The sequence below is a fragment of the Heliangelus exortis genome, chromosome 3, assembly GCF_036169615.1.
Source record: "Heliangelus exortis chromosome 3, bHelExo1.hap1, whole genome shotgun sequence".
Taxonomy (NCBI): Eukaryota; Metazoa; Chordata; class Aves; order Apodiformes; family Trochilidae; genus Heliangelus; species Heliangelus exortis.
The window spans coordinates 75,568,923-75,585,479 of record NC_092424.1 but is presented as its reverse complement, the minus strand read 5'-3'; the positions used below and the strand labels follow the sequence as shown (position 1 = coordinate 75,585,479).

Sequence of the window (16,557 nt, the reverse complement as noted above, 5' to 3'; positions counted from 1 at the left end):
CTCCCACAGGTGATGGTTTTTTATCATTCATATATTTAAAATCAAATTCCTTCATTTGCTGAGCACCTTCATATCTTCCACCATCTGCAAGAACTCTCCTCTTCAGAGGAATGTGAAATCATATCCTCAGAGGTGAAACTAAACAAATATTTCCTTCTTTACCTGTACAGACAGCTGGCAAAAACATAGTTTTATTGCATTCATTTTTTTTAATTCAGAGTTACAAGATTTTTGTAATCACACAAAGGCAATGCAGTCCTGTACTTTGTAATCCAGTTGCCAGGGTAAGGTTGATTCTATATTAATGAGCCAGAAAATATTTTCTGAAAATTTGGTTGGAACTTTTCTGCTTTTGTATGTTCTCTCCATGTTATAAATATCTTTGCTCAAGATCAAATTCTCCAGGAATCTTTCTGTTAAAATAAGTTGAAAACCTTAAATCTTTCAATCTTTCAGTTGGTTTTCTAGCCTATAGTGTTTTTGTAGCCTTAAAGTATGGATTTCAGAGCTGGGACCAGTATTTGAGCAGTAGCCTTAAAAATACAATTTTGAAGCCTATTTTCTATTGGACAGTTTTCAGTATGCATTTTAATTTTTTTTTTTTTTTTTTTTTTTTTTTTTTTGCCTAGCACTGTTTTGAGAACTGTGGTTACTTTTTATGACTGCTTCTTAGCACCTGCAGGTGTTGTTCCAAATAGTGCCTGGTGGTTTTGGTTTGGTTTTCTTTTTTTGTATTGGCTATGTTACTGGTTCTCAAATGATTTTTTTTATAATGTGATCACTTTGCCAGGAAAGCCAGACAATACTCATATTCTGTCATTCTAATAACTAAAGCAATGGGTAATCCCCACTGCTTTTGCAGAGTCTTTTGCAAACTTGGCAGGTGAAACTGGACATTCTCTAGTTCAATTAAACTGACAACAGTATTGGACCAAGAATCAATTTTTTGCTGAAACATGTTACCACTGTTTTATAACTTACTTAATAACTTCATTTTGAATTTGTCATTGAACAAATCTGATCCATCTAAGATGCATCCTACTAAAAGGATACTCACAGCTACTTCATGTAGCTATGAAATTTATGAAATACTATAATGCTGAACTTTTTCTAATACTCCCTGTCTTAAATTTATCCCATTTTTTTCTGCCAATATTTCTTGTAAACTTTGGAAAATTACTACTTTGGAGGTTTCAAAATATAAGTTCCCCTACTCAGGCCTTATTCCTTTCATAGCAGTCAAAGGCCAGTAGATACTTAAAATGTGTTAGAATTACTGTTTTCAAATTGGTGACTAATTCTGCTTTGTCTATCAAAATTGTACTCTCTATTGAGGTATGCTGTGCTGGGTTCAGTCTTTCTGTAGATAATCACTTTCTACCTTAAAATTCTGAGAAAGTTTTTATTGCCTTTAGTTGTCTAGCAAATATTTTTGAAATTTGAGTTTGTCTGTGTTAACCTGTCATTCCATACATTTTAGACTGTTTCATTCTCTGGTGATCCTAGATGTCCACCTCATTACTGTTACCTTTCTCCAATTCTCCATTTTTAGATGTGATTATTAGCTTCATAATTTTCCTTAAGCATTTGATGACAGGCTGTTCTCTTCTTCAGAATCTGAGGCACAGGTTTTTAAGAAAAGTGGTCCCTTGCTGTGTTTATTATAAAGCAACATATATACATTATCAGAATGTTCCAGAAATATAATGTCATGAAAATATTCATTATATGCTATATTATAAAAAAAAAAAAAAAAAAAAAAAAAAAAGTAAGAAAAGAAACATTATATGTTCTTCGCACACAAACACCACCCCTGTTCTTTTTCATTCCTAGAATGTTAACTTTAGCGTAATGATGATTTTGGAATTCACTCCCTGTTCTCTAGCACATCATAAGTGTTTACTTCCTTTTTTTGCTTGGTGACTATCATGCTATTACTCATCTTTATCATTGTTCATTTACATCTTATGCAGAACAGTTGGAGGAACTATCATCACCAGCCTTCTTAAAGCGATGTCTTCTCTGGATTGTGACTAATTCTCCTGCTAGATTCCAGTATTATTTGTCCTTTTTATCTTTGGGCTTCTTATTGGGATCTGCTTTCATCCCATTCTTTTGTTTGGGTTTTTCTTCATGCTTCTAGGTTGAAGGTGATAGTGTGTAATGCACTTTTTGAGGTGTTTTCAAGCTATTTTGAAGCAATTCATCTTGAGGCTGGAAAACTTCAGCTTCAGCTTTGAAGTATTAAATGTTGGCAAAATACTGAAAAAAGGCATTGGAACCTCTAATAACAAATCTGTTGGTAATGTTGAAGTTCTGGGTTTGTTTTTTCCCATTCTCCTTCTACTCCATGCTGTAAATACAAAGTAAAAATCTCCCTTTAAAATAATGTGAATTAAAAACATACTTTCTACTTGTATTTTCACTGTATTTGAAGGTTTTCATACTTCATATTGATTTAAAACCTCACTTTGTTTTTCAGAATAATAAGGGGATTTCCTTGCCTACTTTTGAAATAAATCTTAAGAAAATTATTGAAATAATTTCCCCCCAATAAGTACAAGGACAATTACAAGATCTGTTACACAAATATAGAAAGAAATTGAATAAGCAATTGGAAAATAATTTCTGAGCATCCCCAGTAGAATCTACTGCATCTCAGTAGGCCATATACAATTCACATATGTAACATGTCACATTATTTCTGTCCTGCCTGGCAGACAGAAGGGCTGTTACTGTGTCTCAGTTGAGGCCCAAGTTTATGGGAAATTGTCATGTATTAAATAATAGGATGGCTTTGAGCTACTAATGGGATGTCATTAAAAAAAAAAAGCAGTTTGAGGCTAGGATATTCCATGCAAGGTGATTTTATAAAGGTAAGAAAATACTAATGCTGGTGTACAAGATACTGCTGAAAAATTATGAGTACTGGGAAGAGTTTGCTCATGCAGAAGGGTAAATGAAGTCAAACTAGGACAGATGTAGAAAAGGGTAACTAAGGTGATCAGGAAGGCCTGTTTTACATAAGGAGATTAAAAGAGCTTGGCTTGTTTAATCTTGTAAAATGAGAGGAATATGGTTGCTTTCTGTAAATATATCAATGGGTATTGAGGGAGGGGGGGAGTAGGAAGAGAGACAGACTGCTGTTAAAACTAAAAGATAATGTTGGCACAGGAACAAAAACATACAAATAGAGCAAATTAAGGCAGGAATTAGGAGATGGAATCTCAAAATCAGCTGAACCTTCTGATAATAGGAGCAAGAACAGAGTGAGTTTTAAGAGGGATCATTCTTAAATTATTACAAATATGATTTGATGGGCTTGTGAAGTATAGAAGGGGAGTAGGCTTCCACTCCTGTATTCTTATTATGTTAAACTGTTATTAAGTTTGCAGAAGAATTGGAATCAACGGTGTTGTGCAGTCCTATTTTTCTCCTTATTGTTGACAGTAATAATTTTTCCAACTGCTTCTCCTGTGAACTTTCAGATCCTAGAGGGCAAGAGTTGCTTTTTCTGCATTTGACAAAATTAGCGAGAACAAAAAAGTGAATATTTACCATAAAATATTGCTGGTGATTAATGGATTAGCCATGTAGTTTTCATCTTTTCTCAAGCACTGCAGTAAGTCTTCAGAGTTAGCAAAAATATAAAGTAATGAAAAATCTGTAAAGGCTATGTACCAGTATTCTGTGATTGCTGCTGGAGTAAAGAATGCGGGATTATTTCATTCCTCATAACGTATTTGGAGAGAAGACAGGCTCCCATAATTGGCAAAACCTGTAAGCACTGATAAATCTGATTAAATCCTCCCTTTGGGTTTCTACTGTCTGAAATGGTATGAAAGGGCTAGGTGAAGGGTTAGCTGATCTCAGTGTTTCATTTCATCCCTACATTATTATTTGTTATATAATACTGATTGCTGCAATTATCTTGCCAGGAATACCTGGCAAAGACGTGAAGCCAGAGGAGATGTGAAGGTTTTCATTTGGGGAGCTTCTGTGCCAAGGTGTAGTTACAATAAAATAAATTAAAAATTCCCACAGCAGCATTGGTTTAGTAAAGAAAGCAGCTATTGAAAACTGCAGAACCTTTCTGATATTTGTTCCAAAGGTACCATGTAACTTAACTGTGTAGTCTGAATTTTTCATTATTATATTTCTTTCCCTGATACACATAATCACATATGCAGTATGTAAAATGGATGTATAATCAAGGTCACTTAAAATATTTGATTGGATTGCCACTTGCAAATATTTGTACTATTGAATAATTTTATCTATCTGAGATTCTAGGTTATTTTTACTTTTTTTGGCTTTACATTTGAATATCTGCATATAGGCATGCTTGACTTTCTTCTTCAAAGACCACATTTAGGTTTCACCACATGAGCAATCTGAGAATGTCTTTCCACTTTGCTAGTGAAGGTCTCAGGCCTCCTCCATCACTTTGAAGAAGGTGCTCACTTGGACCAACAACAGGACTGAAACTGAAAGCTAAGCTGATAGAGGGAAACACTTATGAAAAGAGAAATTAATTCTCATAGGGAAAAAGAAGCAATAGAGGTGAAAGGTTTTGATATTGTTGCTCTTGTGCTTATCCCCTACTTTGAAAAAACAGTAAGGATGCAGAATAATTTTTCATGCTTAAAAGAGCAAACAAAAGCAAGAATTAAAGAAAGTGTTGAAAAAGCGGAGATATACCAAAAAATAATTTCATAAAATGAGTAACTTAAAAAGTCATAATTTACTCTGCCTATAAATACATCTACAGTCTGCACTGATCTTGCAATACATGTAAACACCGTTCTATACACTTCAAAGTTTTGACCCAGATGCTCCACTGTGACCAGGGTTCAGCAAAGTGTCTTTTAAAGTTAACTGGATGGCTTTGGTATTTACTGGAGGAAAATTTCAAATAGGATCTAAAATGTAGGTTTTGAAGGGTTTTGGGGTTTTTTTCCTTATATTTAGTATGAAACAGGTATGCCTGTTACTGTGTTGTGTGTGTGCATGGTCTGTTAGTTCTCAGGTAAATGTTTTTGTAGAACTAGAACCTTTGATATAGAAAGGAAGATCTAGAACCAACAACTGGATTTCTTTTCTCTTAAAATGGTGTTGATCCCTTTTGTTGTAAGATAAGTATATTTTTGTCACTGCAAATTTCCATTATTTTTTATTATCCCTTACCTATTTAGTTTGTCTCTTCTATGATTTGTGTCCAGGTTCTCTTCAGTTGGTGCAGCTGGATTGTGGTATTTATTAGCAGAAAACTTGGGGTCAAGACCCTGTTGCACTAGGTGATGTTTAAGGATTTTGAATAAACACATCCCTGTCCCAGAGACCTCAGACTTCCTTTTTGTGCTTTAATAATTCTGAACTTCTTTTAGGAAAAAGGGAAGTAGTGTCACCATGCAACTCTTCTCTGTTATAGCAGCAGGGCTAGTCATTTAATACCTTGATTTATAACAGTGTTGTAATCTAAATAGGAAGCAGGTGGAGTTACAACTGGGTACAGTTCTTTGGATATTAATGGCTTGGCTTGGCAGTGGAATTCTAAAGCTGTATATACTTTTTCTGTCTTAATTATGCATTCATTAAAAGCTTTTATACCCAACAGAATAAAGTAAATATTGTTTGATCTCTGTAGTGTGCTCCCAGACTGTAGATTTGCACAGCAGGGTCTTGATAATCTGAATAAATTGTATTTCCCCAAGGAGTTTATCTTTCAAATAAGGTCATAAAGAAATGCATTCTTTCCCCTTAGTTCTCCTTGTGCTTTTTCTGCTATTTATAACACAGAGCAGAGGAATAGAAGTATATTGTAGTCTGCTGTGTACTTGGTTATGATTAACTCTAATTTATCAATCTGTTACTTACATGCTTTTCTGTGGCTTGTGCAAGGCAATTATTCTTTAAAGTACAAATGAATAAAGATGGATTTAGAAGTAATTTAAATACAATGTTTATAGCTATTATTCCTGTTTGACAATTTATTATATATTGATATTAAAATACACTTCTGTTTTAAAACATGGAGGATACCACACCATTTATTTTGAATATTTAATATTATCGTCTTTCAGACTGTTTGAAAAACTGATTTTCTTCTATGAGGCCTTTAAATGTCAATTCATTGTTTAATTGGTTTATCATCTAAAGGTTGATACCACTGAATCAGAAGACTGGTAGTGTAGAACAATGGATTCTCTTACTGCAAAGAGGTGCATTATTAGCATGCATATGATAAAAGATAGTTTCTTGGCTTAGAAGTAGACACTGATAAGTAATTTGGCCAATTTATTAAATTAGTTTGTGTTCACTGTGAGATTTTAGAACTATTTCAGCTGTTAGTTGTAAAATCTCTGTAGATTATCTTTTACATATTTTCTTGGTTTGGTGCATCTCGGCAGTATAGCACACATCGTAGTAGAGGAAATAGGATCTCTACCTTTCCCTAATTCTCTTCCACTATTAGTGACAGTTCTACTTGTGGTCATACTTCATCCTTCAGTTCAAAAAAGATAAGTGACATATATTTAAAAGGTTATAAAAACAAGCTGAAATTTTTCCATAATTTACATGACTGTTTTATACCGAATGTTTTTTAAGAACATATATTTTGATATGTTACTGAAAGAAAGTTGCATATGATTTTTAAATTTTTTAGATGCTCTTTTAACACAATATAATACAATTTATGGAAAACAAGGGACTATCAGAACTCTTATTCAACCACAATTAAACTTAGTTTTATAGTAACCTATTTAATTTTAAAAAAAGTTTTGAATCCAGTTATGAGTTCAGTTTGCAAATCATTCCAAGTCAGATAAAAATTATATTTCTATCTGTCATTGCTTTTTTATTTCCTGCTGGATTCTTTTTTTTTTTTTTTAACTAGAAGGCAAGGTTACATGATGACTATTAGTATCATATTTCTGGAAGTCTTACTACATATGAAGATCTAGGTTATCTGACCTGTGGTATACATCTTGCAATCTCAGTGTAACATTTTGCCCTCTAGTAGCATCATAGGGACAGTAATGTATAGTACTGTATAATATTGCTTTAAATTTTGGTATGACAGTCTGATAATTTTCATTGGTAAAAGCTAATGCACTACTTGCTTCTTTGGCTGTGAGACATGAACCTGTAGATCAACTAACCTTACAAAAAGAGAATCAAATGTTTTGGATTACAGGCCAAAGACAATTTTAACAAAATATGCTTGCCATATTCATCAAGCAGTAAACCAGAAGACCAGCAGGTCACTAACATGTTATGTTAGGCGAAGTATCAAAATCTTTTGAAGCTTAGCAATGAAAATAAATAAACAATTCAGCCCTCATAAATAAATAAATAAATATCTGAAATAAGTTAACACATACAAATAAAAATAATACTGTAAATACACGTCTGGTGAGAGTTTATTTATCCTTACCTAAGTGTATTTGGTCTCTTCATCTATATGACAGCTTTCCTAAAAACTTCAGTTGGTGTTGATTTGAGGGAATAGGGAAGACTGGGGGTTCCTAAAAAATTCCCAAACTAGAAATAATGGCTTACCAGTGTCTTTCCAATTTCACTGATAATGTGAAGATATTTCAGGTGAAAACTGTGTTATTGTCTCTCCCTACTAAGGAAAGATTTAGCTATGCTATCTCCCATATCTTATTGTCTTTTGAAGTCCACTAAGAGCCACCTATCCTTCTCCTCCACAGATATAGCTGTTGATTACCATAGATATCAGTAAATGTACACTTGAGCTCTTCTACATTTCTTTTTGGATGTCTGGCATTCAGTCAGTCAGGGAGTTCTTTGAAAAGATAGTCTTCCATATTGAGGACAATAAACCATGGTTGTTGCCTGTCAGACGCTGTGGTGTTTACTTTGGTTTTACTTCCATGTGCTGTTACCATCATTGGATGGCCATCACAGAAATGGTGGTGTGAGGTACCATTTGTGATCTGCACATATTAAATCATCAAGCAAGCACACAGACCAGGTACTTTTCATGTAAAATCCGTTCTGTTCTATTTCATTCTGCAATTGGAGAGGATTGGTCCTTACCTCTTATATGTTGGTGTGAAGAGGAAATGACACTAGCTGTGGCTTTTGGGGTGATAGCTGTTAGCGCTTCTTCTGGCAATATAAGGAACTTTTCTTTGTTCTTCCAAGAAAACAATGTGAAAGTGCTATGCAGCAGTTGAAGTAGATAGTGAATCGGATTTATCTTTAATGTACAAGCCTGCCAGGAAAGATGCACCCTTCAGATGATGTATCAAGCAGAAGCCTCCACAGGAATCTGATTCAGTTTCTTCCAGTACTGACTCCTCTTAGCAGGTGAAAAAATTCTTTCTCCACTCTCCATTGCATATGCATAAACAGCTCCACAGTCATTGGGACAGCCACCCAATTCACACGTTCAAGATGTAGTCCATAAAACATTCCAAAAAAACCTCTCTTCGCACTTTCCCATCTTCCCTGTTGCTCTGCTCTATCTGCCAGCCGTGCAGCTCATTTGACATTTACAAGATTTCTTGTCAGTTTCATTTGGTGCTGCCATTCCATCCAGCAGAGCAGTGAAAGTGAAATTGACTTAATTTAGTCTGTTTCTCTTTCCTGCTCTAGTCCCTATGTTAACTAACCAGCAAAGTGAAACTGACAGGACTCCTTGTCATTTTCACACATGGAGCTGGTCAAGGAGAAGGCGGCTGATAGGGAGCAATGCGGTAAATTGGAAGATGAAAAGCAGGATTGCGGAGAGGAGAGGAAGAGAGGTGTGAGCATACAGCAAGAACAGAGAAAACAGCTAAACGTGCTTTCTTCCCAGACATCCTGGGTGTCTTTCTCTAGTCTGGATGAATTCTTGGCCTCTCCCATGAAAAGTGTATGGTCTAGAGCAGCAGTAGTTAGCTGTCCAGATGCTAATTTACAAGGCATGCCAAGCTGAAAACATTAGCTTGTGAATATAGGTTAGCTATCTCCAGGATGGAAAAACTTTCCTACACTAAGTTACTGCAGCTTTTGTTTCTGCAGATTTTCTGCTGCTAGAATGAGGGGGGAGAAAAAATGAGAGGCCGACATCTGCTATAGGTTGATGATATCAGCTGTTCAATGAATTAATACTTTTATTTTATTTTTTTTTTAAAGATATATTTATACATAGTAAACTGAAGTTTTAATACAGTAAACTGTATTTTGTGAGGCTTCGTGTAACTACAAGTCGTATTACACAGGTGCTCTAACTCAATCCAAACACTAAATAATGAACAAACAATTGTAACAAACTATTGTAGTTAACAAGGGAATTAAAAAATGTGTTTATTAACTTCTGTGAACTCTTGCCATACAGTATAAATCATGCTGGTTTATTATCTTATGTACCATATTTCTTACAGATGCTGTAAGATGCGTATAGAGCCTTAGCAGCTGCAATATAAATTAGTACTGTTATATATAATTGCATATGCTTTAATAATACCTACACATAGATTTTGAATAAGTCTGTGTTAATTAATTTCAAGTAATAGTGCCTTCCTTTTCCACGGCTCCAAAAGAACAACCTTTTATTCTATGACTGAGACATCTGGAGTTTTTTGTTTTCTGGTTTGCTTTTTTGTTGGGTTTTTTTGTTTGTGTTTTTTTGCTTTGTTTTGGTTTTTTTCTGAGACTTATTTTTTTTGCTTCACCCATTTAGGAATTAAATAGTTTTAATTACTTGGACCTGTATAAACTTGCGGACCTCTTCAACCTCACTTTGTTGGAGAATGCTGTGATTGACTTCTTAGTAAAGCATCTATCTGAGCTATTGAAGAGTCATCCTGAAGAAGTTCTGGCACTCCCATACTGTCTCCTTCGAGAGGTTTTTAAAAGTGATAGACTCACTTCACTCAGTGAAGAACAAATCTGGCAGGTAAGGAGACTGGTGAGCAAGCAGAATGTGTGATACTCTGTAAACCATAGCAGTAATCTGTTATTTTGAAACCCTGAAGCAATCTCGAGGGAGAATAAGCCCTTGAGCAAAAACTGTGAATAACAACTGAGGGAAATTTTAAAACTGAATTTAAAAAATGTTGCATTGTGTTAATGCAATTTGTTTGTTTGAAAGAAAAATTTGTCTTATTGCTTGTGTTACTGGGATGTGGTGAAAGATTTTCTTCTCGATCCAACTTTGGTGCTGGAAAGAGGTGGCCAATACTTTCAACTCAATTATCATTACCTCCAGTGGGGCTAATGATGCAAGTCTGGCAGCAAACCTGCTTCTGCAGTCTTTCTCATTCACTTCAGACAAATTTAGCTGTGTAACTATAGTAGTCATTTAAAGTGTTTATGCCGCCAGAGCTGACCTTGCCTGAAGCAAATCAGCAAATCATCACACAGGCTGCTCTGCTCAGAGATGGGTGGAGGCATCAGTGGAAGGTTTGTGGCAGGAAGCTGGAGGTGGTAATGTTTTTAAAAAGCTGGCTCTGGAAAAGGACTATGTTGCTAGCCATAAAATTATCAGGATAAAAACATTATTTTGTGAACTTTATTGAGAAATCTGGTAGTTTGGGAAAACTAATATGAAAAAAACCCAAAACATGTAGCCTGTAAAGAGAAGCACAAAAACTTAAACAAAATCTATCTGTGGAAATGTTCCCATCGTATGTCTGTAAAATTGCAAATCATGATACAGTGAAGGAAATTTCTACAGCACTGGTACTCTAAACACTGGTACCAAACACTTCTTTCAGCTTCTTTTTTGCTGTCATGTTTTATAGAAGGAAAGTATGTCAGGGTATTTCCAGGTAAAATGTAACTTCTTGAAAAGAAAGCACAGGCTTCTTTCAAGCAAGTGTGTTACCTTAGTCCGGCAGAGAAGACTGAGAATCAGAAGATTGATTTGTATTTCAGTCACGGTTATTTATCTACTTACCTTGTGGATTACTCTAAGCAAATCATTTAATCTATATGCCATTGTTTTCTCAAAGTGTAAAATGTGTGTTCATCTGTGGGCTACTTGTCCTGTAGATGCCTAATATCATGCAGAAACAAAATATTTATTCTTAGAAATATCTAGGTAAGCTCTTTAAACCACGAAGATGATGTGAGGATTTAACTTAACCCTTCAGTCTGATATCCGGTATATTTTTTTTTCTCAAACTTTGAGGCCTTAGGTTATGGAGTATTTTACAAATATTATATTTTCTGCAAATATTAATATAATGTTAAACTTTGGCTTGTACTAATCTCTGGAGCATGTCAGTACAACAGAACCTGCAACATGTTATGATGGTGTGTTTGGTTTGGTTTGGTCTCTGTAGGCATAATACTCTGGAGTACTAACCCATATTCCCCTTACCAGAAAAGATTTTGAAGTACAAGTTCATATATGAGGCATGGATCACTGACCAATTGGGTTTTATCCCAATTAGGGTTAGTGAATTTTCCTAGGTATGTGCTTCAGTATACTCTTGCTGGAAAACTTGCTACAGAAGGTCACACAAATATTTTGTAATGGCAACTCAATAATGAACAAGCATATACAGAGTAATATACCCAGTGCAACCTTCTGAAACAAAGTTTGAGTGCTGGAAGTTTTCAAATCTTGTGTCATTGTTCTGTTGTGCAGGAAGAAATCTGAACTAATTTCCTTAATTGCTGGCAGTTCTGCCATTGTACACGTCTTGAGGCAAATATGACAAAGTTTTAATTTTTGTTGCAGCGTCATACTGGGGAGAGATACTTACAGGTAATATGCCGCTTTTTGAGCGACAACAAACTCCACACTGTCCATTTAAGTGTTATCATAATTGCGTCTCTAAAGGTTACTAATGCTGTTCCTAAGAACTTTTTTGAACTAGCTTTCTGCTACAGGCAAAACATGACTGTATCTTTTTAATTCCTTCTGTATAATCAAGGATAAATATATATTTATAAATATTCCGGGTCCCCAGAATGAATTAAAAGACATATAAATATTTACACATTTAGGTATTCAGAAGGCGGTAAGAAACCAGTTTTTTTTTTTCTTTATCTTAGTAAATAAGTAATTCCCTCATAGTCAACCTGATAGAAGAAAATCAAATCAGACCAGCTATATTGCCTCAAGTGTGGTTAAGTTCATCATTTTTGCTAAGGTTATAGTGGTAATGCAATATACCATGGAAGAATCTAATATTCAGCCCAGGGTAAAGATTGGGTATGCCAGCGGATTAGTGTCAGGGTGCTTTATAGAAGTGAAACTTGATGGACAGGCTGAAGACAGATCTACAGAATCTCATTAAATCGCTGAATTGTTCATTACTGAGCACTCTCACTGTAATAAAGTGCTCATTGACTTTGACAAATCCCCATCCCATGTCTTAAGGAAGAACAGCAAAGCAAGAGGTATTGGGGAAGCTGGAGGAAATTGGCACAAAGTGGGGCAGATAATAGAAAAGCTGATGGGGGATGCTGCCATTTGATTTGTCTGTCTTACCTGTGAATAGTGTGGCCTCCTGCACCCAGACGTGTATGCGTGTTATGGTGATACAAATTCAGTGTGTCCCCAAGGCACCTTTAGTAGTAAGGCTCCCATGAAGCCTTAAGCAGAAATTAAGGCTTCCCTCAGAGAAACTCTGGGAAGAGTGCCACTGTCTGCAGAACAGAGGTATTTTCACTGCTTTGAATTCCCAGTGTCCACTGGGTGATTGGATCCTAATGCAGATAAAGATTAAGGCAATTATTTCAGTGCATCACAATATGTACACAGAGTGATTCTGAGTTTAACTGAAGTGACTGCAGCTCATATCTGTCACCTTATGGACTTCTGTTAGGCTACCAATTCACAGCTGCCCAATTTTAGTGAATATGGTAAAATATAAACTTGAAAAAAGAATAGTATTAATGTCTATATACTGAGGTGTGGATTAATTACTACAGTAATTCTTGTGGATTCTTTCAGAAAGTAAAATGTGACCTCCAAACCAGGGAGAAGTAGACAAACTAGTTTCTTCTTCTTTCTACCTCTTAATATGTCATAGAATGCTTTGGCCCAATACAGGTGTCTTTTTGTTAGTGAATACAACAGATAAGGAATATAATGATATATTTCTTAAAGCAAATAAAAAAAACAACCAAAAAAACAACCAAAAAGAAAGCCCACCAGGAAACCTCTGTAGGCTGTGAAATTGGAGCAATTGACTAGCCTCCATGATTAGACTTTTTTTTAGCTAGGCTAAGGCAATAACTATGGTTATTAGGTGACATAGAATTTGTTTTCATATTGACTTTCTACATTTTAATAGCATGTGATGCTATGAAATATTATTTTGTACATATGAAATTTGATTTTTTTCAGCTGCATTAAAGCATGAGGAAATGTAAAACAGTTAAATGTGAAAAGGGACCAAATATAAAAACAAATAAACCCAAGGAAAAATCCTGAAGAAGTTGAAGGAAAAATAGCAAATTCTTTTTCATTCTTCCTCTTCAATTTTAGCTGTGCAACATGCTTTTTTCACAGGAAATGGTTGGAATGAGGAAATAAACGTCTATTTTATCATGAAATGAATTTCATAATTGGCCATTACTAGAAAGGCTCATTGGCTCTACTTTAAGGAAGCAGATGAATTCCCTTGATAATTGAAAAGCTAACCAACCCTGTATGACAGAACATGTTCTCAGAGAAATCTTACAGTAGAGGGCTTCTTGTTGGAACTTTAGCAAGTTGAAAGAAAGCCAAAGATTTTAATAAAGTGATGTTAGCCGCAGTTGTAGTATAGTTATACCATGTCATGAAGCTTAAATGTTCTTATTGCAAGGACCATACCAATAGGTACAGATAAAAAATATCTGCTGGATCATTCTGTCTGCCAGCAGAACATCAATCAAATGATTTTATGTTTAATACTGAAATCACGTTTGGCAAAATGATTTTGTTTCTTCTTTGCCACTGGTTAAGTGGGTTCTTAAAGGCTATTTTTTTTTAAACAGCTAATATTAAAAATAGCTCAGTTTTAGTATTTTGTCTATACTTCTTCTGAAGATAAGGTAAGGGATTTTTTGTGTGTGGGTTTTTTTTTCTCTCTTTTTTTTTTTTCTCTTTGCCATGCAACTTGGTTTATTGGTTCTCAGCTGATAAGCAAGCTATTTAGGAAAACCTGATAGATAAAACTGTGTGAATAACCTATTGAGGTAGAAAGCATGCAACTATGTTTCATCTTTTCCAGGGCTGGGCTCCCAGAATAGTCCAGCTCTGTTAACTTCCTTGTGGGTGTTATGTGCAAAATCCATTTTCGGACTTCCTATTAGAGAAGTGTATTAGCTTGAATAAACAGAACAATAAGACAGGAAGACTACAGTGTTACAGGTCAATATGAGTTGTCAAGCATCTACTCTATAAAAATACTAAATGTGTTAACCGAATTTTCTTATTACAGCCCCATTTATCCTTTTCTAAGGGCGAATAAAGTACCTGGTTTTCAAATGCCTTTTCTTATACTTGAGCTCCATTTTGAATCTCCTAGCAGCATTTGTGGAGGGCCAAAAGTATGCTGCAAGAGAAATCCCAGAGTTCAGCACTGTAGGAAATTTTGTGGTATATGCATTATTGGAGGCTGTTACCGTGGAACATTTCTCTGCTGAAGAGGGGCCCACAGACATCTTCCCCACACCTCCAACGATGCCCACATTTTCCTAAGCAGAACAGCAGTTTCTAAAATGGGTTGTGATGTTCCAGTAAAAGCTTGCCATTCTTTCAGTGCAGTTCTTGAATTTATTTAATTATATTTTTTTTTGCTGTCAATCTTTCAATTCTAAAAGCAATTTTTAATATGGAGAGAGCAAAATTCCTGTTTCTCAGAGGTATATATACATGTTTTGATGAAATGTGTGCTAAGTGCCTTGCTAAATGTGAACTTAAGTTTTACTGCAAAACAAGTAATGACATAAAGTAGTGAGAGAAGGAAAGCACCTCAGTAATCACTGTTGTGTTTAAACAGTATATTAGCCTTTCACTATTCAAGGAATAAGCATAAGTGCTCTCTCGAGCAATAAGTTAAATCATGTCTGGTGGTCTATTACTTGTCCCTAGTGCATATTTAGCCTAAGTAGAAAACCACCATACTAAAGCGTGGCTGTCAGCCTCTTATGGAGAGAAACATAAGAAAGAAAAAAAGGAGTTTGCATATTGAGGTAGAGGTGAACTGGTGGGGCTATTTGGAAAAATTAGCATATTGCTTATGCATGTTTTGCTACATTTTTACTCCCTTTTAGTACTTTTTTCATGAATAGTCTATGCAAAAGTACCAAAGAGCCACCCTTAAATCCCAGTATCTGCTGTGTTAGTTGCACTGTGTATCATGACTAGCAAGTAAGGCTACAGTTACTCTCCAATAAAAATAATGTGAAAACATAACTTATGAAAGAATGTAGGTTCCCTTTTCCTAATGCTGATCCTTGTAACCACAGGTATCTCACATGAGTGCACCTCTATGTAATAGTAATATACCTTAAATACATTATGGTCTCTCCAGTATCATGTGCAGAATTTTTGGTAGGATATCAATGAGCTGTAGACCAAGCTGGCAGCTGTGGCACAGGATCTGCAAGGAGATCAGTGTCCTCTGTAGATGGAGCCTAAGCAAGGGTATACACAGGCTTCTAGGGGTTGTGGCAGTGGATGTTGGCAGCTGAATCTTACACTCTGCTGATGTACTCAGGTCATGCACATTTTTCCTGATATAATTTCTGTATCATTTGTAATAGTAATGGCATTCTGGCTTACAGTAAAAATTAATTTTGCCCCTGTTGGCACTTTATGAAACATTTGTCTGTCTTAGCTTAAATCTAAGGGGCTCTTTATCTTGTCTTTTACAGCAAAGATTTATGAACTTTATATATGCTCTTTTTTCCTGAACTTTTTTGAAAGTTTCTGCTTGTTGTATCTTGAATGTTAACTTATCTTGTTAATGTAGCAAAATATAAAGCAAAATAGAAAGGATTTTTTTATATCAAATTAATTTTTATATTAAAACTAATTTATTTTAGGAGAAATTGCATACTCTTCCGATTTTCTTTTTAATGCATGTCAGTTTAAATTAAAAAGCTTGATTATTTTGCTGCTATTGTTGTGAACAATAGTGAAATTTCTGAAGGGCATTACTTTTCCTCAGTACCCTACAGTAATATTGCCTCACCTTATATATTCCAATTTAACTTCAAAACTGCACAGAGCACCACACCAGTATTTAGGAAGACTGCTGTGCCCCTAGCTCTTCAATTTAGGTTGCTTCTTCAGCTAAGCACATGTGTGCTTTGATTTTGGAAGCCAAAAAGAGAACACCAAGGTGTATACACAGTAAGACTTGCTGTGATATTACTCTCTGCATTTGAGTCAATCTGATATGGTGGGGTTTGTATTGGCTGTAATGCTCTTTGTGGCAGTGATCTACTGGAGAGTAACTGAAGTGGGTTTGTATTAACACACAGGTATTTGGTTACACAAAAGAAAGCTGCTTAGGCCATGGTGTTGTGAAAGATGGGTATAACTGGAAATACACATTACTTTCATTTTTAAATTAAACAACAATGCAA

The 16,557-nt window shown here is 35.2% G+C and overlaps 1 protein-coding gene across 5 annotated transcripts in view; it reads left to right on the top strand.

The window, feature by feature from the left end:
- The window catches only part of KLHL32 (kelch like family member 32), a 127,238-nt gene that overhangs the window by 66,295 nt on the left and 44,386 nt on the right, over positions 1-16,557 (top strand). For all 5 annotated transcript variants that reach the window (XR_011725330.1, XM_071741292.1, XM_071741289.1 and 2 more), the window contains one exon: positions 9,698-9,913. Coding sequence is in view for 4 of the 5 variants with exons in the window: in XM_071741292.1 (XP_071597393.1) it covers positions 9,698-9,913 (216 nt within the window). In the remaining variant the exon portion in view is untranslated. The remainder of the gene's footprint in view (positions 1-9,697; positions 9,914-16,557) is intronic.